This window comes from Carlito syrichta, unplaced genomic scaffold, assembly GCF_000164805.1.
Source record: "Carlito syrichta isolate Samal-C Ts95f unplaced genomic scaffold, Tarsius_syrichta-2.0.1 Scaffold305620, whole genome shotgun sequence".
NCBI classification, from domain to species: Eukaryota; Metazoa; Chordata; class Mammalia; order Primates; family Tarsiidae; genus Carlito; species Carlito syrichta.
Genome location: NW_007249716.1, coordinates 45184 through 69339, shown reverse-complemented (window position 1 = coordinate 69339; position 24156 = coordinate 45184). Strand labels below are relative to the sequence as shown.

The 24156-nt window shown below is 46.0% G+C and overlaps 1 protein-coding gene across 3 annotated transcripts in view; it reads left to right on the top strand.

Annotated features, from left to right (window-relative positions):
* Nucleotides 1–11366: 11366 nt before the first annotated feature.
* The window catches only part of ELOA (elongin A), a 54477-nt gene continuing 41687 nt past the window's right edge, over nucleotides 11367–24156 (top strand). The window contains exons 1-6 of one of the 3 annotated variants that reach the window (XM_008061807.1): nucleotides 11367–11425; nucleotides 12189–12339; nucleotides 13657–13763; nucleotides 14484–14615; nucleotides 15617–15727; nucleotides 16142–16220. In XM_008061807.1, the coding sequence (XP_008059998.1) occupies nucleotides 11420–11425; nucleotides 12189–12339; nucleotides 13657–13763; nucleotides 14484–14615; nucleotides 15617–15727; nucleotides 16142–16171 (537 nt within the window). In that variant the 5' untranslated portion in view covers nucleotides 11367–11419 and the 3' untranslated portion in view covers nucleotides 16172–16220. Of the gene's footprint in view, nucleotides 11426–12188; nucleotides 12340–13656; nucleotides 13764–14483; nucleotides 14616–15616; nucleotides 15728–16141; nucleotides 16221–24156 lie in introns of those variants that run through there. The other 2 variants (XM_008061808.1, XM_008061816.2) reach the window with 2 other exon arrangements.

Genomic DNA, 24156 nt, shown 5'->3' with positions numbered 1-24156 from the left:
TCCCAGCACTTTGGGAGGCCGAGGCAAGAGGATTGCCTGAGCCCACGGGTTCGTGACCAGTCTGGGCAACTTGGCGAGACCTCATCTCTACAATAAATTTAAAAATTAGCCAGTTGTGGTAATTCATGCCTGTAGTTTCAGCTACTTGGAAGGCTGAGGCAGAAGGATCACCTAAGCCCCGAAGGTCGAGGGTGCAGTGGCCATGAGTGTGCCACTGCCCTCCAGCCTGGGTGACAGAGTGAAACTTCAACTCAAAAAAAAAAAAAAGAAAGAAAGAAATAGCTTAGTAGGAAGGTACATGGGGGTGAGGTCCCGAAGATTAAAGCTGCTCATGCGTTTCCATAGATCAAACTTCAGATGTCATCAAGGAGATCTGTGCAAACTTAGGCTCATTGTTTATGGGAAAATATGTTTATCAACTTCAAGGGCAACTTTCTCCCTCCCCAGGGGTCAAAACATGAAGATGATCAATTGCCCTCTATTGTCATGATTGTGCAAGCAGCCATGCATGGAGGAAAGGAAACTTAGAAACAACAGATTTGTTAATTTCTAACCAAAGCTGCAACTTTGTAGGGCTCAGTTCTCTTCCACAGCTCTTACTCCCATGGCCCTGTGTTGCTGTTGTTATTATTTGAATTGGGGTCTCATTCTGTTGCCACGACTGGAGTGCAGTGGCGCAATCACAGCTCACTGCAGCCTTGCCCTCCTGGGCTCAGGCAATCCTTCCACCTCACCCTCTGGGACTAAAGGCAGATGCCATCACATTTGGCTAAATTTTTTATTTGTTTTTAGATACATGGTCTCCCCACGTTGCCCAAGCTGCCTATTTTATTTTTATACAGGTAGTTTCAGTGTCCCCTCATTTCTCCCCATTCTGTGTCTTAGGTTGCTTCACTGTGTGTGACATGAGGCAGACAGTGGCTGTTGGGGTCATCAAGACAATGGAGAGAAAAAGCAGCTACTGGCAGCAGGGTCACAAGGTGGCCATGAAGGCAGCCAGGAAATGAGTGATGGCCACCCAGGCAGAGTCACAACTGGGAAAGAGGGGCTTGAGGAAAGGACTTGGTCTTGTTTTTTTCTTGCCTGAACTCTCTTTTTTTTTGAGTTGGAGTCTCGCTCTGTCACCCAGGCTGGAGTGCAGTGGCAGGCTCATGGCCACCACAGCCTCGACCTGGTAGGCTCAGGAGATTCTTCCATCTCAGCCTTCCTGGAACAATAGGCACGTGCCACCATGCCTGGCTAATTTTTTATTTATTTATTGTAGAGATGAGGTCTCCTCAAGCTGCCCGGAATGGTTTCGAACCTATGGGTTCAGGCAATCCTCTCACCTCAGTCTCCCAAAGTGGTAGGATTTAGGGATGAGTCACTGCTCCCAGCCTCCTGAACTGTCTTCAACCTACCCCTTTCTTTTTGCTCATTGGAACAAAGCACAAGAAGTCTTTGCCTCTGCCTCAACTGCCCTCTGTCTCAAGCAAGAAGGGGACTCCAGGTACAAGAAGCAGACAGCTGGGATCACAAGGAGGAACAGGTGTGGAGGGGGAACTCTGGGAAAGGTCTGGGCCCTGGCCTGTTCCATCAGCTCCTAGAATAGAACTGGATTCTGGTGTTAGACTGCCTGACTTCAACACCGTTTAGGAGGCCTGCAATTCCAGCACTTTGGGAGGCCTAGGCAGGAAGATCGCTTGAGTCCAGGAGTTCAAGACCAGCCTAAGCAACAAAGCAAGACCCTGTCTCTACAAATCACAAAAATAACCCAGGTGTGGTGGTATGTGTGTGTAGTCCCAGCTACTCAGGAGGCTGAAGTGGAAGCATCACCTGAGCCCAGGAGGTCAAGGCTGCAGTGAGCTGTGATCCTGCCACTGCACTCCAGCCTGGGCAACATAGCAAGACCCTATCTGTAAAAAAATTTTTAAAAATAAAATATGTTTAAAAAGTTTTTAAACTTGACCAGGCATGGTGGCTCAAACTTGTAATCCCAGCACTTTGGGAGGCTGAGGTGAGAGGATCGCCTGAGCCCATGGGTTCGAGAACAGCCTGGACATCATCTCTACAATAAATCAAAAAAGTAGCCGGCCGTGGTGGCACATGCCTGTAGTTCTAGCTACTTGGAAGGCTGAGGTGGAAGGATCGCCGGAGCCCAGCAGGTCGACACTGGGGTGGCCGTGAGCGTGCCACTGCACTCCAGCCTGGGCGACGGAGTGAGACTCCAACTCAAAAAAAAGTTCCTAAACTTCTGTGTTCCTGTATGCACATCTGTACATTGGGAGCCAATAGTATCTGTCTCCACAATGATGTTGAAGGTCAAGTGGGCTGGTACCTGTGGGCACAGTAAATGAGCTAGTAATTAGCTATTCTCATTAACATGGTGTGGGAACTGGAACCAAGTGAGCTCTTACAGGGAAGTTTGTTTGAGGAAAACGTGGGGATGGAGGTATGAAATGAGACTGAGCTTTGGAGGGTGAGCTCAGTTTTATATCTTCCCAGATCCCTGATTCCCTCAAGGTATTTTAGCCTTCCTTAGACCATCTCAGAGTTACAGAGAAGTTACAAGAAGTCTCACATAGCCTTCACCCAGATACCCAAATCTTAAATTTACCAGGTTCCTGGGTGAGCAGGTCATGCAAACCTAACTTCAAAGGCCGAGGGGGCTGAGGGGCTGAGGAAAGAGGCTGACAAATCCAGTTTCTCAGAAAGAAACTTTTATAGGGATTTACACAAACAGAAGCCCCATCTAGGATGCCCAAAGGCTGTGAATGAATCCCACTGCACTGTTATCCCCTAGACCCAGGGCCTTGTGCCTTAGACAAACAGTACATGGACTTTCAAAGGGGTGTGAAGGACAACCTAAGTCAACCCCCCAGGGAAAGGCAAGAATGCCTTGTGTGACAGAGCCTATAATTTGCTTTAGGGCAAGATTTATGTAGGTGTTTCAGATGACAACATCAAAATTGTTTTGACCTAAGGACAGATTTAGGCTCTTGATAGATAGAACAGAAACCTTACAGGCATTCCTGGAACTGGGGTTAATCAGAAGTTAGGCAAGTGGCACATGGTTGCAGTCCTAGTGAGTTGGAAGGCCAAGGAAGCCAGGAGTTTGATACCAGACTGTGCAACATAGCAAGACCTCAATCTGGGAAAGAAAAAAAAAGATGTCAACATGGTGGATTAGCATCCAAGACAGAGTTACTCTAGCCTCCACATACCACATTTGCTTTATTGTATGTATGTATGTATGTATGTATGTATGTATGTATGTATGTATGTGTTTATTTTTGAGTCAGAGTCTCACTGTTGCCCAGGCTGGAGTGCAGTGGCATGCTCGACCACTGCAGCCTTGACTTGCTGGGCTCAGGTGATGCTTCTGCCTAGCCTTTTGGCACTACAGGCACATGCCACAATGCCCAGCTAATTTTTTAATTTATTGTAGAGATGAGATCTCACCAAGTTGCTTAGGCTGGTCTCGAACCCCTGGACTCAGACAATCCTCTCACCTCAGCCTCCCAAAGTGCTGGGATTATAGGCATGAGCCACCGCACCTGGTCTATTTATTTATCTAATTAATTTTTAATTTTTTTTAATGTTTGAGTTGGAATCTCACTCTGTCGCTCAGGCTGAAGTGCAGTGGCACGCTCATGGCCACCATCGCCTTGACCTGCTGGGCTTAGGCGCTCCTTCTACCTCAGCCTTCCAAGAAGCTGGAACTACAGGCATGCAGTACCACAAGCAGCTTATTTTTTTATTTACTGTAGAGATGAGGTCTCACCAAGTTGTTCAGGCTGGTCTTGAATCCCCAGGCTCAGGCAGTCCTCTCACCTTAGCCTCCCAAATTGCTGGGGTTACAGGCATGAGCCACCATGCCCAGCAACAATTTGCTTTATTATTTTTTAATCTAAATATATGTTTTACTCTAAGAGAAGAGAAATGATATGTGTGTGTGTGTGCATATATATATATATACATATATATAACATGTACATTCATATGCATACATATAGGGGGTGCCAAAAAATGTATACACATTTAAAGTATGATGTTCACTCAAAAGATGGTATTAAGCCGGGCTCGGTGGCTCAGCCTGTAATCCCGCAGCTTTGGGAGGCTGAGGTGAGTGGATTGCCTGAGCCTGCAGGTTTGAGACCCGCCTGGGCAGCAAGACCTCATCTCTACAATAAATCAAAAAATCAGCCGGGCATGGTAGCGTGCACCTGTAATTCTGGCTACTTGGAAGGCTGAGGCGGAAGGATCGCCAGAGCCCAGCAGGTTGAGGCTGCGGTGGCCCGGAGCGGCCCTGCAGTCCAGTCTGGGCGACAGAGTGAGACTCCAACTCAAAAAAAAAAAAAAAAAAGATGGTATTAATCAAATGAATGCTAGCATCACCACGTGACAGCCAGGACAGTCAAAGAAAATGGTGGAAGCATGGTTGAGTGAACATCATGCTACACATTGCTACCATAATTTAATTCAACTTCAGAAAGCAATGCATAGATAACATCTTGTTTTATTAGATTAGAAAATATAGATTAGAAAATATTTAGAAAGTAAATAGAGAGAAAGAAAGAGGAGATTCACCTCCTCAGGGTAGGGGAGGGTAGAGGAGGGTGCCAAAGCTTAAGAAAGCATGGTCTGGCCGTAGCTCAAAGAGCACATGACCACACCATAGCTTAGCAAGGCAATGGCAGAGATAACATCTCTTAAAATGTGTATAAATTGTTTTTTGGCAATTCCTGTGTGTGTGTGTGTGTGTGTGTGTGTGTGTGTGTGTGTGTGTATGATGGGGACATCCCTCCCCCCCAAAAAAAACATAATTATTTTTTGGAGGATGGGCCCTTGAAATACAGGCTTTCCCCACTAGGAAAGTGTTCTAAGAACCCATCAGCATCAGTGTACCAGCTAGCATTGTTGTGAGAGGCTGCATTCCACTTCAGTGAATTATTTTTGGAGATTCTTTCAGCACATTTTCCATTTCATGATGGATGATTTACAAGTGCCCCTGTCATGACTGTGCTAAGTGTTCAGCAGCTTTTGACCAAAAACAGTATGACTTTTATGCCCCACCCTCCCTATTCACTTGATCCCACCCCAAGCGACTTTCTTTTGTTTCCCAGATGAAAAAGTTTCTTAAAAGGAAAATGTTTTGTCAATGTGGAAGAGGTGAAACAAAAAACAGCAGAAGCACTAAAAGGCATCAAAATTAACAAGTTCTAAAACTGTTTTGAGCAGTGGAAAAAGCATCTTGATAGGTGTATTGCATTAAACGGAGAGTACCTCGAGAGTGACTGACATTTAAACATGTAAGAATAAATGCATAATTTTTTATAAATAAATTTATTTTGGGGGGAGCCCCCTGGTGGGTGTGTGTGTGTTTTATTCTGAATCGTTTGAGAGTAAGCTGCAGACTTACTCTTCATCCCTATTACTGAATGTGAATTTCTATTATTATTTTTTTGTTTTTGTTTTTGTTTTTGAGTTGGAGTCTCACTCTGTCGCCCAGACTGGAGTACAGTGGCCGCTCCTGGCCACCGCAGCCTCGACCTGCTGGGCTCCGGTGATCCTTCTGCCTTCACCTTCCAAGTAGCTGGAACTACAGGTGCGCGCTACCACACCTGGCTAATTTTTTTTAATTTATTGTAGAGATGAGGTCTCACCAAGTTGCCCAGGCAAGTCTCGAACCCGCGGACTCAGGCAATCCACTCACCTCAGCCTCCCAAGGCGCGGGATTACAGGCTGAACCGCCGAGCCTGGCTGAATGTGTATTTCTTAAACACAAAAGCATTCTCTTACATAGCCAAGACCCAGTCATCAGAATCAAGGCATCAACATGATAACATTTGTGAAATCTATAGACCTTATTCAGATTTTGCCAGTTGTCCCAAGAACATGCTTTATATCAAAAGAAAATCCAGGCCTGTGTGTTGCATTTAGTTGTCTCTTTTTTTTTTTTTTGAGTCGAGTCTCACTCTGCTGCCCAGGCTGGAGTACAGTGGCATGCTCACGGCCACCACAGCCTTGACCTGCTGGGCTCAGGCGATCCTTCCACTTCAGTCTTCCAAGTAGCTGGAACTACAGGCATGCACCACCATGCCCAGCGAATTTTTTTATTTATTGTAGAGATGAGGTCTCACCAAGTTGCCCAAGCTGGTCTCAAACCCATGGGCTCAGGCAGTCCAGGCCACCTACTGTCTGAATTGTAAGTCCTGGTCCCCTATCTTTGGGTGCTGCTGCTGAGATCCAGGGTGAGCCAGGGGCCCTACTATTGTCTGGAGTTGAAGTCCTTTTCTGAGCTTGCAGGATGACCCTCTCTCGATTATATACCATATTTAACACTTTGGTGGGAGAGATGCTACTTGGATATAGTAGGTGTATATTAATAACAAGAGTAACAATTTATTTAGGGCTTACCATATGCTTTACATAATTACCTCACTTAATGTTCACAACTTTATAAAATATAGGAACCCATTTTGCAGATGAGGAAAACCGAGACTGAAAGAGTTCTAATTATAAATTGAACAACCCTAATCTGAAAATCCAAAATCTGAAACACTTTATGCACTAACATGAAGCCACAGTGGAAAATTCCCCATCTGATCTCATGTAACAAGTCAGTCAAAACATAGGCACAAAACAGTTTGTAAGCCGGGCTTGGGGGCTCAGCCTGTAATCCCGCGCTTTGGGAGGCTGAGGTGAGTGGATTGCCTGAGCCAGCGAGTTCGAGACCTGCCTGGGCAACTTGGTGAGACCTCATCTCTACAATAAATCAAAACATCAGCCGGGCGTTGTAGCGCATGGCTGTAATTCCAGCTACTCGGAAGGCTGAGGCGGAAGGATCGCCGGAGCCCAGCAGGTCGAGGCTGCAGTGGCTGGGAGCGGCCACTGCACTCCAGTCTGGGCAACAGAGTGAGACTCCAACTCAAAAAAAAAAAAAACAGTTTGTACAGCATTCCTAAGATAAAAAAAAGAACTTCCCAGGCCCTTAGCTCCTTAGTTGCAGTATAGCTTTTCCATTCAAAGTCAGACTCCTCCATGAAAGCACACTCACAAAGGATTATAAGATGGCACATGTGCAGGCTGGGTGAGCCAGCGGCTGGTACCCCTGACGCCCGACAAGGGGCCAAGACCTACATGCACTATTGTTTTTTGGTTATTCTTTGCTCTGTGGTGGAAAGATATTGTTGAAAGTGCCAAACAGGCCCGAAGATACCTCTATGGGTAACAGTGATCAGAAAAGGCAACATTATGTTGACCCATTGCGCAGAAGGTCAAGCTGTTGGAGACACTGAATGGCAACACGAGGGTGGAACTTCTTACAACAGAGCATAGTGTTGGAATGACCACCAGAGATGACAGAAGAATAAACTGGAAGTTCTATGCTGAAAGGAATGAAAGAAAGTTAATACAGAACAGGAAAACAATGCATCAAGCTAAAACTGAAGATTGTGTATTGAAAGACAGGATCCATCAGTGAAGCAGTGAACACAGGCCTCTTACTGGCATGCTAATCATGAAACAAGCAAGGTCAAGTACGAGGAACTGAAGATGGAAGGAAACTGTAAATATTCAACAGGCTGGTTGCCTACTTTTTTTTTTTTAAGTTGGGATCTCACTCTGTTGCCCAGGCTAGAGTGTAGTGGCATGATCATAGCTCACTGCAGTCTCAAATTGCTGGGCTCAAGCGAGTCGCCCACCTCAGCCTCTTGAGTAGCTGAGACTACAGACATGCACTACCATGACCAGATAATTTTTTGTAGAGATGAGATCTCACATTTTGCCCCATATGGTCTCGAACTCCTGGGCTCAAGCAGTCCTCCCACCTCAGCCTACCACAGTGCTGGGATTACAGGCATGAGCCACTACACCTGGCACAAAACTTTTTAAAACTTTTAAGTCACAGTGTTGGCCAGGTGCCATGGCTCGCACCTGCAATCTCAGCACTGTGAGGGGCAGAGGTGAGAGATTGTCTGAGCTCAAGGGTTCGAGACCAGCCTAGGCAACTTGGCGAGACCTCATCTCTACAATAAATCGAAAAATAAGCCGGGCGTGGTGGCACGTGTCTGTAGTTCCAACTACTTGGAAGACTGAGGTGGAAAGATCACCTGAGCCCAGCAGGTTGAGGCTGTAGTGGCCGTGACTGTGCCACTGCACTCCAGCCTGGGTGACAGAGTGAGACTCTGACTCAAAAATAAAAAAGACAAAGTGCTAACTTTTAAAAAAGTTTTGTGGTGATAAAACATCTACTGATCAAAAAGCAGTGGAGAAATTCATTGAGGAATTTGCCAAGGTCATTACTAGTGAAAATCTGATGTCAGAACAAGTCAACGATGCTGATAAAACATCTCTGTTTTGGCATTTTTGCCCCAGAAAGACATTTCTTGACTACAACTGATGAGACAGCACCTACAGGAATTAAGGATATTAGAACAGAATAACTGTTTTGGGATGTGCTAATGCAGCAGGTGTGTGTAAATGTAAATTTTTCCTAATAGATAAAAACTTGTATCCTCACTAGCTTCATTACTAAGGAGTGAATTTCTTACCAGTACATTACTATGCTAACAAAAAGCATTGATCACCAGGAACATCTTTTCTGATCCGTTTCACAAATATTTTGTGTCTGCAGCTCATACAGGGAAGGCAGATTGGATGATTACACCAAGGTTGTTATTCCTTGACAACTGTCATGCTGAATGTCCAGCTGAAATGTCCATCAAAAATAATGTTTACACCGTGCACATTTCCCCAAATATGACTTCATTGATTCAGCCATGTGACTAGGGTATCCTCAGATCAATGAAGAGTAAATAAAAAGACACTTTTTTGAACAGCCAGCTAGCAACAATGAAAAGAGGCATGGGTATGGAAGATGGTTAGAAGGGGTTTAGCATGAAGGAGGATGCCATATATACTGTTGCCAACGCTTGGAACACAGTGGTGAAGACAGGGTTGTGCATGCCTATAATCCCAGCACTTTGGGAGGCAGAGGTGAGAGGATTGCCTGAGCTCAGGGATTCAAGACCAGCCTGGGCAACTTGGTGAGACCTTGTCTCTACAATAAATAAAAAAAATTAGCTGGGTGTGGTGACATGCACCTGTGACTCCATCTACTTGGAAGGCTGAGGTGGAATGATCACCTGAGCCCAGCAAGTTGAGGCTGCAGTGGCCCTGAGTATGCTACTGCACTCCAGCCTGGGTGACAGAGTGAGACTCCAACTCCAAAAAAAAAAAATCAATTAATTAATTAATTAAACTAGGGAAAGCTTTCAGACATTTTTCCTTATGGGCACATCAGATCTAACCACCCTGTTAGCTAGAGTGCAGCTGACTCATGTAGACTCATCAGTGTAGCCCACTCTTTCAGCCATGAATAATGGTGATGCCAAACAACCACTAATTGTCCACATGGGTGACTGAGATAGTGGTACCTTAGCTTTCTAATGGATCAATGCACACAAACATTGTTTCATGCAGGAGATTACTAAAAATAGTGTGTAAAATTACCTTCAGGATATGTGTAAAGGTGTATACGAAACATAAATGAATTTTATGTTCAGACCTGTGTCCCATCCCCAGGATATCACCTTAGATATGCCAGGTACAGAGGGTCCGGAGGGGGCACAGCACCACTGGAGCTGGCGGGCCGGAGGTGTGCTCTGGTAACCAGAGAGCCAAGTAACACAAAGATTTGCAGCACACCAAGAGATGAAGAACGAAAATATTTATTTAAGAAAAGATCACAGCCGGGCTTGGTGGCTCAGCCTGTAATCCTGCACCTTTGGGAGACTGAGGTGAGTGGATTGCCTGAGCCTGTGGGTTCGAGACCCAGATGGGCAGTGAGACCTCATCTCTATAATAAATCAAAAAATCAGCCGGGCGTGGTAGTGCACGCCTATAATTCTGGCTACTTGGAAGACTGAGGCGGAAGGATGGCCGGAGCCCAGCAGGTCGAGGCTGCGGTGGCCGGGAGCGGCCACTGCACTCGAGTCTGGGTGACCGAGTGAGACTCCAACTCAAAAAAAGAAAAAAAAAAGAAAAGATCACTTCCCACAGACAGGAAGATGGCTGGCACTCTAAGATGAGTGTGGCTCTGAAGGCTGGGGAACTGGGTATATTTAAAGCTCTTGGAGAGCAGTTTGGATCAAGGAGATTGTTTAAAGTTGCACTTTTTTTTTGAGTTGGAGTCTCATTCTTATTGCCCAGATTGGAGTGCAGTGGCATGCTCACGACCACTGTAGCCTCTACCTGCTGGGCTGAGACGATCCTTCCGCTTCAGCCTTCCAAGTAGCTGGAACTACAGACGTATGCCACCACGCCTGGCTAGTTTTTGTGATTTATTGAAGAGACGAGACCTCACCAAGTTCACCAGGCTGGTCTCGAACCCCTGAGCTCAGGCAATCCTCTCGCCTGGGCTCCCAAAGTGCTGGGATTATAGGCTGAGCCACCATGCCTGGCCTAAAGTTATACTTTTTGATGTAGACTAACAGAAATCACAAGTCTTGTGTCTTGGTATCACTTGGCCCTGATATCTCATGACTCCAGGTGGTGGACTGGAGACCGATCACAGTAAACTTATTAACAATACATCAAGGCCAGAAGCACAAATACTTTGCCGGGTGGATGATTTGTAGACCTTGAGGAAGAGGAGGGGGGTCTGCTTCACGATTAAAATGGGCAGACACTGGTCATGTTTGAGGGATCTGGGTTTCTGAAAAGATAAAGTCAGCAAAGTTAATCTTTACCTAAAGTATGTATTCCTCCTGGACACAGCTTTTACTTTCTCATTATTGTGTTAAGATTTAGGAACAAAACAAAGTGGCTTCTCGCTTTCGGTCCCTCCTTTCAATATGCAAATATTCCAAAATCTGAAAAAAAACCCCCAAATCCAAAACACTTCTTTCTGATCCCAAGCATTTCAGATTAGGGATACACAACCTGTAGTCGCCTGTCCAAGGTCACTTAGGTATCAGCTGGCTGAGATCAATCTGTCCTCACGGCTCAGAACTCTTAAGCCATGATTCTGTTGGGTTTGTATAAATTCTATTTATTTACGTTGTTTCAGAATAAATTTGCGTCATAACCTGAATAATTGGTTTAATAATTGGCAGTCTCGTCAGGCAGGAACCACTAGGCCTTGAGACCGTGTGGGAGGAGAGGACGTCAACCGGGTCCGGAAATTCAAAGACCTGCCAACTCAGCGAGCTTTCAAAAACTATTTTTGGAAAACCTAGTGCCACGGGTCAACCGGTGACGCCTGTAGTTGCTAGCACTATCCACAAGGAGGAAGCCGACGCCACGCTACGCTGCGCGGCGCCGCTGCAGACACGCCTCTCTTCCATATCTCTCCGGTTAGCCTGGGAACAGAACCCGCCTCCTGGCCCATAAGGCCCTGGGCCGGAAGCTCCGCTTTCTCTTCCTGTTCTCCATCATGGCGGTGAGTATCTGGGCCTGGGGTTTGCTTTCTTTCATCCGTTGCCATCCACCGCCGGCTGAGCCCGCGGGGTCTGCCTCGCTCGCATTCTGAGGGAGATGGATCCCGCAAGGCTGGCCGGACCGAAACTGGCAGAGCTGTGCGGGCAGAGGACGCGGAGCGGGACCCTGTCACTTCTCCCTTCCTTCCTGCAGCAAGCTCGGGGCAGCTGCCGAAGAGCTCAGGCTTCGCCCACGGGCTGCAGCAAGGGCAAGTGGGGCCAGCAGAAGGTTTCGGGACATGGGGTCTGGGCCTTTTTCTGGTCCCGGAAACGTGAGACTTGCCCGGTTCTGGGAAACCTCAGCCGGTTGTTCTTTTTTGCTTAGGGAAGGCGACTTCCCGCTGTTTCGGATTGGGGTGCAGGACGTCGCGTAACCACGTGCTTCCTATTTTCTCGGCAATTAAGTTCTCTGTTGCCCACCCTCAATCGGCCTTGTAACGGAGGCGGTCTTCATCATCCCACACACTGAGCCTTTCGGGGTCCGTTCTGTGTCCGTAACTGTCCTGAGCTCGTCTTCATCCATTCCGTTCGTGGAGGAGGAGAAAGTCCCGAGGTGACTGCTTCCTCGGTGCTTCCCAGACAGACACAGTGAAGCCCTTGGGGTTTTCGTTACTTTCTGGAATAAGCAGGAGTAAACATGCTGTGCAAATGAGAAGTAATGAGGACCTTGGTTGTCAGCCGGGATGGGGTCTTGAGTGCATTGACGATTGTCCTTCTCTTTTGCAGCAGGATCAAGGTGAAAAGGAGAACCCCATGCGGGAACTTCGCATTCGCAAGCTCTGCCTCAACATCTGTGTGGGGGAGAGTGGAGACAGACTGACCCGGGCAGCCAAGGTTTTGGAGCAGCTCACAGGCCAGACTCCTGTTTTTTCCAAAGGTGAGCAAAGGGGAGGGCTCCTGTCTTTTCCAGACAGACTCCTGTGTTTTCCAAAGGGGAGGGCTAGCCACTTGGTTCGCCTGTTGGTTTCTTATTGTACCTGCTCTTGAGCCTGTTCAGAAGGTGACAGCCAGCATCCCTTAAAGCATTAAACTCATGAGCCAAACAAGAAGTGTCTTCTTTTTGAGATTGAGTGTTGGGTTGCAATACCAGGTTTTATGTGATCAGACCTTAAACTAAGACTCGTCTGAGTAAGAGTCTTTAAGTAACAAGGATATGAGGTAGAGTGGAAATGTCTAATGTAGTAAAGAGCATTAGGCCTGGTTGGCAGTTAGGGTTATACAGGCTGCATTAGAACAGGACTGTATGTTTGTGTAGACTCCCTTGGTTCGAATCCTGGCTTCACACTTGCTAGTCTGTGAATTTGGGCTTTCTGGACCTCAGCTTCCTTATTTGGATGAAGGGGGTAGTAATACTGTATAAGATTGTGGAGGATAAAATGGGATGTCTATGTGAAGTTGGTGTGAGTTTTTTTGCTTTAGGGTAGTGAAATATGGTGAGTTCTTGGGTCCGGATCCTGTTTTTTATTACCAACTATGATCTTGGGCAAGTTGATAAACTCTGAATCTTACCTGTAAGATAAGAATAACAATACAATAAGGTTTCAGTAAATACTAGCTATTCAGAATAACACTTTGTTTTCTTTAGAACACAACACAACAATAATCTTTCTTACTAGAGGCCTCTTTGGCTTACCCTGGTTGTGAACTTGCCCTCCCTGAAGCTTTGGCGTTAGAACTTAAGAGTTCTTTTTTTTTTTGAGTTGGAGTCTCATTCTGTCGTCCAGACTGGAGTGCAGTGGCCGCTCCTGGCCACCGCAGCCTCAACCTGCTGGGCTCCGGCGATCCTTCTGCCTCAGCCTTCTGAGTAGCTAGAATTACAGGCAGCGCTACCAATAAATTTTTTGGTTTATTGTAGAGATGAGGTCTCGCCAAGTTGCCCAGGTGGGTCTCGAACCCGCAGGCTCAGGCAGTCTGCTCACCTCAGCCTCCCAAAGCATGGGATTACAGGCTGAGCCACCAAGCCCAGCTAGGACTTAAGAGTTCTTAATTGCTGAAGTATGGCTGGATGACTGGAGGTTGGAAGCTGTTTTCTGTCCTGTGAATGAAATCGATCAATAAATGTGGGTGAACACATACTACAACACAGAGTGCGGCTGGATACTTAATATCTCCTTGAGTCCTGGTGATGGAGTTTTAGGGGAAGAAGTAAGTACAGTGGGCGTATGACAACATCCCTGTTACTTCCTGACTGCAGCTAGATACACTGTCAGATCTTTTGGCATCAGGAGAAATGAAAAGATTGCCGTCCACTGCACAGTTCGAGGGGCCAAGGCAGAAGAAATCCTGGAGAAAGGGCTGAAGGTAAGACTGATCCCCTCATGGGGTGGTATTGATCAGCACCCACTAACACATGTAGGTGACTACAGTAGCTGTAGTTACACTTAGTGTACTGTTCTCTGGTGCCCTGGTATATATTTGCTTGAGTTTCTAAAAGGCTTTTTTTTATACTCAGCAGGGTTTAACTGTTTTCTTTGGTGGTTTAAAAGATGCCTGGGAGTTGATGCTTTTGCTGTCTCTGAGGTTTTCTCTGCACTTTGGAATATGGAAGATTCCAAGAACTCTGTAGTTGGAATATAATTTGGTTAGTGGGAAAGTCAAAGAATGTATTCCTGCCGGGCTCGGTGGCTCAGCCTGTAATCCCGCGCCTTTGGGAGGCTGAGGTGAGTGGATTGCCTGAGCCTGCGGGTTCGAGACCCGCCTGGGCAGTGAGACCTCATCTCTACGATAAATCAAAAAATCAGCCAGGCGTGGTAGCGCGCGCCTGTAGTTCTGGCTACTGGGAAGGCTGAGGCAGAAGGATCACCGGAGCCTAGCAGGCGAGGCTGTGGTGGCCGGGAGCAGCCACTGCACTCCAGTCTGGGCGACTGAGTGAGACTCCAACTCAAAAAAAAGAATGTTTTTTCCAGCCAAGTTACATCGAATTGTATTTTTGCTTTGGAGTGCTGAATATTGTGGTTGATCTACTTATTTTGGGCAAATTGAAGCTGACAGGAAATGTTATTGCTGCATTTCTCCCCTCAGGTGCGGGAGTATGAACTAAGGAAAAATAACTTCTCAGATACTGGAAACTTTGGTTTTGGGATCCAGGAACACATCGATCTGGGTATCAAATATGACCCAAGCATTGGTATCTACGGCCTGGACTTCTATGTGGTATGACTATTTAATCTTTTCCTCTCCTGGTGTATAAGGAGAGGGGAGTCTATTCCTTCATTTTGTTTGTGCTATCTTGATGTTCAGGTGTTGGTTAAAGCTTTTGTGTGTTGTCTGCCTGTGTGTTCTCCCCCTTGGGAAGATGTGCCATGTTTGTGGCGAGTGTAGGAGTAGAGTACTGAATTCACAAGATGAACGGGATCCTTGCTGTTGTGAGTTCACAGTCTAGGATTTATAAAGCATCAGTGTAGCTTAAAGGTGAATGAAGGCATTTGTTCCATGCAGTCAGTGATTTGAAAGGTTTTTGAGAGGTGGTACGAGTGCTACAGGGGCCTGTGGGTCGGCGGCACTGAGCCTGCTCCTCCCTCACGTCTTCACTTAGACCTAGGGTGTAAAAACAGGTTTGGATGATGCGGTGATTTGCTCAGGGTGAGGATTTTAATGTAGAAGTGACCATTTGTGTTACTGAAATGTAAGTAGCCAAAACCAGAAGCCTTAACTAGTGTGGAATGTGAAAGACAGTGGCACCCTCCTTAACATTTGAACGTCCAAACTAATGGGAATTGGTTACTCATAGGGGTTTGGGGGCAGCAAGCCTTTGGGAAGCATTTTTGAGCTGAAGCAGAAGGAAATATATATATTTCTTTGTGCTCAGAGTTTTAGGTTTGCTGTAATACATGTGTTGCAATTTTTAACTGTTATTTCAAGAAGAAAGGTGCTTTGGAGATTGAGAAGCAGTAGTGGCGAATCCTTAGCACCACTAAAAGATATTTAGGGAGGGGAAAGGTGCTGAAAGTTCCAGGCTCCAGAGCAATCCTGTAGTAAGGCCATATTGTCCAAGATGCCAGTCACAGTTCCTGCCAAAACTGAGATCAGGGTCTTGCTTCAGAATCCACTCAGCTGCCAGGTGACTCTTGGTGATCAGTCTCCAGTGTGTGAGTCTTGTCCATCTGCTCTTGACTCTGAGCTGGCTAGGTGACTGTTGATTATTCCTGGGACAGGTGCTGGGTAGGCCAGGTTTCAGCATCGCCGACAAGAAGCGCAGAACAGGCTGCATTGGGGCCAAACACAGAATCAGCAAAGAGGAGGCCATGCGCTGGTTCCAGCAGAAGGTAAAATTGATTTATCTCCCGTGGAGTGGTGGTATGTAGTGTTGGTGAATGGAGTTGGGATTTAGGGGTGCAAAGTATAGTACTGTTCGGTGGGTAGCTTCTAAAGTAAGGATACTGGGCAGCTTGGCAGATGGGGGGCTTCGAGGGTTGGTGGTTTAAAGGAACATCCAGAACTGGGCTTTCTCCCCACCCTGTGAATGTGGACAGCTGGAAGAGGGGAGCTGCCTTTTCTCAGGTTATTATGCAGTTGAGCACACTGTAACAGTTAAAACCAGCCAGCTTCCTGTTTAGTCCAGAAAGGATGTGGGATTTAGAGGCAAAGTTCATGTATCAGATTTGAATTCTGTGTTAGCCATTGCTGCGATCTTTGCTGTTGCCTCCTATCCTGAAAAAATAAAATCTCTTCTCTTTCAGTATGATGGGATCATCCTTCCCGGCAAATAAATTCCCGTTTCTATCCAAAAGGCCAATAAAAAGTTTTCAGTGAAATGTACATTACTGTTGTGTATTCTGTGAAAGGATCCTGGCCATATTCAAGTCCTTGGACCTCAAGCCACTTAAAGCTTCGATGGGAATAGCTGGTAACAACCCTGTCATCCTCTAATTGGATGCCAGTGTTTCCTGTAACATTGCCTGTGTTTGCATCCTTGTTGATGTACTGTGGTCAGTAGTCCCGTTGAAACTGATTGGGGGGGGTATGGTTGGGGTTTGAATTTAGAGCCTGGATTCAAGGCAGGGTGCAGTGATCCCATGTTGCAGTGATTCTGTTTCTGCTAGAAATTTTTTCAGCACCGATGTGTAGTAAAGGAGTCATAGACTTTGATGTGATAGTTGAGAATAAATTTCCCCTAACTGTGGCTCAGGCTACTTTTTAAGTGAGGAGGATCCATACGGTTGTTGAGGGTCAATATATGTAGATAGAGGTGAAAAGGAGAACCCCATGCGGGAACTTGAGGCAAATTGTCTGGATTGGATTCCTAGCCCTGCCCTTGACTTTAACTGTGTTACCTGTTACCTTGAGTGAGTTATTAATCTGCCACAGTTTTCTATATCTGTATCAAGGAGGCAGTAATAATATCCTTCAAAAGGGTAAACAATTTAGTGCCTATCAAATGCTTAGACTAGTGCCAGGCACATCGTGTTCAAAAAGAGTTTAGTTTTTGTGTTTTGGTATGTGTGAAATGTTGCTTCTACAAGTTCACTTTCCTTTGGTATGAAAATGGAAATTTTTTTGCTTGTGATTTTTCTAGATCTCACCGAAGCCAACTTTCAGAAGCCATCATTCCTCTCACACAGTACTTGGTCATTGGTTCATCATTTTCAATTTGGGGTTTAAATTTTGAGCACTTGTTAATTCCATTCAATAATTCACTCATTTGTGACTAAGTAGAGTTCATTTGTCCTTGGGCCACCTTTTTATTGCTGGTAAGAGGTTTTCTAACTTGTTTGCTGCTTTTGTAGGTATTTTAAAACCTGGAGATTATTTGGTGTACCTAACTTTTTTTTTTTCTTTTAATGAAAATGACTTGTTTTGTCATCCTGATAATAAAGTCCTCTTTCCCAGTAAGATCAGATCTACTTGGTTAAAAGGAAGAATTGTGGACTGTGTTGCCATGTACTTTTTGTTTCATTTAAGATATAAATGTGCATTCACTTCTCAATCTTTTACTATGGGGCCAGGGCCACCACCTCATAAACAAAGAAGGAGTTGAAAAAGTCAGATTCTGGTGACTCAGTTTCAATTTTGGGGGAGGAACCACACATGATTTTATTCAGTTCTGAATTAAGTAACTGTGATGAAGATGTTTGAGAACAAACTCTTGGTGAATAGATAGCTAATTACTGCAGGTTACTAACTGCAGCAGGGTTTGTTACATGTAACAGGAGATGGAGCACATAATGCTAGTTTCATCTAAAAGCATTTCAGAAAAAAATGTAGAAAGTTGTTCTAGTGCTACCTCCATCCTCATGCAGTCAAACTCCTGTTTGGTCATTAATTTTATTGATAAAAACAAGCTAAACCTTCATTTGGTCCTCCTGTGTTGTGTACTCAGTTCAGTTAACTTCTATTTAAAAACTAGCTGGGCATTTTGGGAGATGGTGGTGAGAGAATTGCCTGCGTACAGGGGTTTGAAACCAGCCTGGGCAACTTGGTGAAACCTCATCTCTACAATAAATTAGAAAATAAGCCAGGTGTGGTCCACAGGTGGCTGTGGACCTGGCTACTTGAAAGGCTAAGGCAGAAGGATCTCTTGAGCCCAGCAGGTCGAGGCTGCAGTGGCCATGAGTGTGAGTGAGACTCCTACTCACAGAAACAACACCTGGGCTCCTGGCTTGGTGGAATAAGCACTTTTGGGAGTATTGAGAGCTATCCAGATTTAAGTCCTAGCTCAACTACCATTGAGATTTAGGCTGCATCATGAAACATCTGGTGCAGTTGGAGACACTTCTGTAACCAGTTTAGAGCAGCCAGTGACTAAACAGCTTGTCCATATTCTGCTGGAAGCTTAACTTCCAAACAGGTGTCCCGCTGGGGTCTACAGTGTTGGTGTTTGTAGTTGAACTCGTACCCAGTGTGTAGATAGGATCATCTGGGAGTTGGTTAAAACTCTTGGCCACCTCAGACCTGCTGAATTAGCATCTGATTTTTAACAAGATCCAGATGATTTATATGCACACTAAAGTCTGGAAGCACTAACCAATCCTAATGGCAAAGGGAGGACATGCTAGCTAAGTAAATTTTCTTAATAAATGTACTTTTCTGAAGTTCTTGCTGTGTGGTTTTTTCCTCATTTCCCCAACTGGTACCCATGAGAGAATGTTAGGTGATCCTCTGCCTCAGTGTTGGTTGTGGCTGTCCAGTGACTATTGGCTGCTATTGGTGTTAGTGCCTACAGGTCAGGAATGTCGAACATTCTGCCATTAAAGATAATCCCACACAAACCAGGAAGTGTGAAGTGCAATGGTGTGAATCAAGTTTGGTCACAATTAAGCAAGTACATGATGAGGCTAGATTACAGTAATCTGCATGAGGATGGAGGTAGCACTAGAACAACTTTCTACATAGATTACTGTAATCTAGCCTCACTGCTGGCATTCTCTCCTTTGGATGGCCAAAGGAGAGAAATCAGAATTCAGATAGGAGCAGTTTAGGTATCTTTTGTTTTCATTTTTATGACTTTTAAAATAATTTTTAAAAACTTCTCTTAGAGTTGACATCTCACTCTGTTGCCCAGGCCAGGGTACAGTGACATGCTCATGGGTCAGGCGATCCTTCTGTCTCAGCCTTACAAGTAACTGGAACTACAGGCATGCTCCACCACTCCCGGATCTTTTGATTTATTACAAAGATGAGATCTTGCCAAGTTGCCCAGGCTGGTCTCAGACCCCTGAGCTCAGACAGTCCTCTTGCCTCCACTTCCCAAAGTACTGGGATTACAGGCATGAGCTATTGTACCCAGTTTATTTTTAATTTTTGATTTTTTAAAAAACATTTACTTTTGTAGAGATGTGGTCTTGCTATGTATCTAGGCTGGACTCAAATTCATGGCTTCAAATAATCCTACCTTGGCTTCCCAAAGTGCTGAGATTACAGGTGTGAGCCACTTTGCCTGGCCAAGGACTCGTTTTAAAGATGTGATCAAGAACCAGGTACAGTGGCTCATCTCTGTAGTTCCAGCTATATTCCATTTGGGGAACGTATAGTACACATTGCCTTATCTATGCAGTCGTTTTTTTGTTCTTTTTTTTTTTTTTGAGTTGGATTCTCTCCGTTGCCCAGGCTGGAGTGCAGTGGCATGCCCATGACCACCGTAGCCTTGGCCTGCTGGGCTCAGACAATTCTTCTGCCTCAGTCTTCCAAGTAGCCAGAACCACAAGTGTACACTACCACGCTTGGGTAATTTTTTTGATTTATTGTAGCGACAAGGTCTTGCCACATTGCCCAGGCTGGTCTTGAACCCATGGGCTCCCAAAGTGTTGAAATTACAGGCTGAGCCACTGACCCGGCCTGTCATTTTCTTTTTTTTTTGAGTTGGAGTCTCACTCTGTCATGCTCAAAATCACTGCGGCCTCGACCTGCTGGGCTCAGGTGATCCTTCTGCCTCAACCTTCCAAATAGCTGGAAATATAAGCATGCACTACCACGCCCAGCTAACTTGTTGATTTATTGTAGAGACAAGGTCTCAGGTACCCAGGCTGCGCCACCACGCCCTCTAATTTTTGGATTTATTGTAGAGACAAGGTCTTGCCACATTGCCCAGGCTGGTCTTGAACCCATGGGCTCCCAAAGTGTTGAAATTACAGGCTGAGCCACTGACCCGGCCTGTCATTTTCTTTTTTTTTTGAGTTGGAGTCTCACTCTGTCATGCTCAAAATCACTGCGGCCTCGACCTGCTGGGCTCAGGTGATCCTTCTGCCTCAACCTTCCAAATAGCTGGAAATATAAGCATGCACTACCACGCCCAGCTAACTTGTTGATTTATTGTAGAGACAAGGTCTCAGGTACCCAGGCTGCGCCACCACGCCCTCTAATTTTTGGATTTATTGTAGAGACAAGGTCTTGCCACATTGCCCAGGCTGGTCTTGAACCCATGGGCTCCCAAAGTGTTGAAATTACAGGCTGAGCCACTGACCCGGCCTGTCATTTTCTTTTTTTTTTGAGTTGGAGTCTCACTCTGTCATGCTCAAAATCACTGCGGCCTCGACCTGCTGGGCTCAGGTGATCCTTCTGCCTCAACCTTCCAAATAGCTGGAAATATAAGCATGCACTACCACGCCCAGCTAACTTGTTGATTTATTGTAGAGACAAGGTCTCAGGTACCCAGGCTGCGCCACCACGCCCTCTAATTTTTGGATTTATTGTAGAGACAAGGTCTTGCCACATTGCCCAGGCTGGTCTTGAACCCATGGGCTCCCAAAGTGTTGAAATTACAGGCTGAGCCACTGACCCGGCCTGTCATTTTCTTTTTTTTTTGAGTTGGAGTCTCACTCTGTCATGCTCAAAATCACTGCGGCCTCGACCTGCTGGGCTCAGGTGATCCTTCTGCCTCAACCTTCCAAATAGCTGGAAATATAAGCATGCACTACCACGCCCAGCTAACTTGTTGATTTATTGTAGAGACAAGGTCTCAGGTACCCAGGCTGCGCCACCACGCCCTCTAATTTTTGGATTTATTGTAGAGACAAGGTCTTGCCACATTGCCCGGGTTGGTCTCAAACCCGTGGGCTCAGGCAATCCACTCACCTCAGCCTCCCAAAGGCGCGGGATTACAGGCTGAGCCACGGAGCCCGGTGCCTGTCATTTTCATAGTACTGTCTCAGTAGAGGCTCTTATCTCCTACTGTCTTGGCCCTCTGGTGATTATATGTGATGTCCTTGGAAGGTGTTCTTAGAGCTGTTAGGTGGTGTGGTATTGATGCTTCCTCTGGGCAAGGAACCTGGCAAGTTGTGGCCCCTGGCTCTCTGAAGTGGAGCATGCTGGATTTTGTGTATAACCCTTTAATTTCTGAATTGTGTGCTTTTGCCTTAAGCTCCCTTTTCCTGCAGGTTAACATTTACTTTCGTAGAGATGCTAGTGCTAACCCATTAAAACTCAATGTGTCTCTGGGTGCAGTGGCTCAAACCTGTAATCCCAGCACTTTGGGAGTCCAAGGCGAGAAGATTGCCTGAGTCCAGGGGTCCAAGACCAGCCTGGGCAACATGGAAAGACCTCGTCTCTACAATAAATCAAAAAAATTAGCCTGGTGTGGTGGCACACGCCTGTAGTTCCAGCTACTTGAAAGGCTGAGGCGAAAGGATCTCCTGAGCCCAGCAGGTCAAGGCTGTGGTGGCCATGAGAGTGCCACTGCACTCTAGCCTGGGTGACAGCGTGAGACTCCAACTCAAAAACAAAAAAATTAAAGATTCAGTATGGATTCTGAGGTGCTGCAGCCAACTAGTGAGTGAAGACTACAATGAGTAGGCTGCCGGAGGGGCTGAGTCCTAAGGGGTTAAGGCCCAGGCTGCCTAGGTGGGTGGCTAGGTCAGGGCCACGGTATAAGCTGCCAGCCACCAGGGACTAAGCTGGTGCCTGGGAGTACAGAACCACTTTCAAAGCAGCTTGTTACAGAAAACCAAGGTGTGGTTGTCAGAGGGGAATCCAGCGTAGGGCACCTGGGGGCACCAGGAGGACTGAACTGAGTCTGTTTAAGGTGGCAAATGCGGGAAAGCCTAAGAAACAAGTGCAGATAAGGTGGACAAAAACAGTGATTTGTGTTTATACCAATTGAGGACCTTTAGGGTGTTTTGTAATTATGTTAATCACCATTGATGCAATTTTTGTGTGAGATACATATATATATCAGTAGTTACCTGTAGTCGGAAAGGAATTTGAAAGCAAAGGCTTTCAACAAGCCCAGTGAAGTTTCCAGACCCTGTCAGGTACCCTGCTGAATGTGTTGCTATGGTAACATGACCCTTAACCTTTTGAATACTATGGTGACTGTCTCTGGAACTCAGTGTTTTTCTGTTTTCTGCTTTAAACATTGGTTCTGCTCAAATATTACATGGCATACCATAGTGTCTAAGAGCACAAAATTGGGACTCTAAGGGCAGAGGGATGACAAGAAGTTGATTAATAGGTATAAAAACACGCTAAACAGCCAGGGACAGTGGCTTACGCATGTAATTCCAGTACTTTGGGAGGCAGAGATGAGGATTGCCTAAGCCCAGGGGTTGGAGACCAGCCTGGGCAACTTGGCAAGACCTCATCTCTACAATAAATAAAAAAATGAGCCAGCGTGGTGGCACACACCTATAGTTCCAGCTACTTGGATGACTGAGAAGGATCGCCTGAACCTAGCAGGTCGAGGCTGTGGTGACTGTGAACATGCCACTGCACTCCAGCCTAGGCGATAGAGTGAGACTCCCAACTCAAAAAGTAAAAAATAAAAATAAAAGACCTAGTGTTTGATAGCTCAATAGGGTGACTATAGTTAACAACAATCTGTTGTATGTTTTAAAACAGTAATTCCATTGTTCCCAGCATAAAGAAAAGATAAATGTTTAAGGTGGTGGATATCCCAATTACCTTGATTTGATTATTACACATTATATGACTATCAAAATATCATATGCACCCCAAAATATGTACATTTAATTTGTGTCAATAAAATAGACCGGGTGCAGTGGCTCATGCCTGTAAACCCAGCACTTCAGGAGACTGAGGTGGATCACTTGAGGCCAGGAGTTTGAGACCAACCTGGACAACATAGGAAGACCTTGTCTCTACAAAATTTGTTTTTTAGAAAACTAGCTGGGTGTGGTGGCATGTGCCTGTAGTCCCAGTTACTCAGCAAGCTGAGGCAGGAGGACTGCTTGAGCCCCGGAGCTTGAGGCTTCAGTGAGTCATGATTGCGCCACTACACTCCAGACTGGGTGACAGAGAAAGACTCTGTCTCTAAAAAATGTTTTTAAATAATTTTTTAAAGTGCTCTGGGAAAAGAGGAATCAGCAAAGGAAACTAGGAGGGACATGTAACTAGGAGAATAAACAAGAGTGGTATCCTGGAAGAGTGGGAGTGGGAAGGAGGAGGACGGATGGTGAACTGGCAGGAGGGCTGCTGCAGGATCAGGCAAGACGGGGACTTGGAGCTGACCACTGGGTTTTTCAGCATGGAGATCATGAGAGGCCTCCTTGGAGCAGTGCTACCAGGGTGAAGGGCAGGAAAGCCTGAGCACAGACTGCTGGGTGGGGAGGGATGGCGGTAGATCATCACGCATTAGATTCTCATAAGGAGCACAACATGGATCCCTCTCACATGCGCAGTTCACAATAGGGCTTGCGCTCCTATGAGAATCCAGTGCCACCGTTGATCTGACAGCAAGCTGAGTTCTACTCCCCTGCTGCTTACCTCCTGCTGTGCCGCCCAGTTCCTAACAGTCCTGGTACCAGTCCTGGTCTGCAGTCTGGGGGTTGCAGACCCCTGGCTTAGGTTGTTCTGTGAGTCCTGAAGGGATTAGGGAGGGTGGGTACAAAAAACCCATTTGATTTTAAATCTCATTATCTTGAGTGAACCAGGCAATGAAAAGGGTTTGAGGAAAAGTCACTTCAGGTAAGGCGATAGTGATCACTAAGATGTGGATGCAAGAAGAAGGATGTTGAGTTACTCAGTGTGTCTGAAGTTGAGAGAGGTGTTGAGGGCATGACAGGAAATGTGGCTGAATTGACAAGATTTGCGAAGGGCCTAGAATGTACACCTAGAGAACCAGGCGTGGTGGCTCAGCCTGTAATCCCGTGCCTTGGGAGGCTGAGGTGAGTGGATTGCCTGAGCCTGCAGATTCGAGACCTCCCTGGGCAACTTGGTGAGACCTCATCTCTACAATAAATCAAAAAATTAGCCGGGTGTGGTTGTGCACACCTGTAGTTCCAGCTACTTGGAAGGCTGAGGT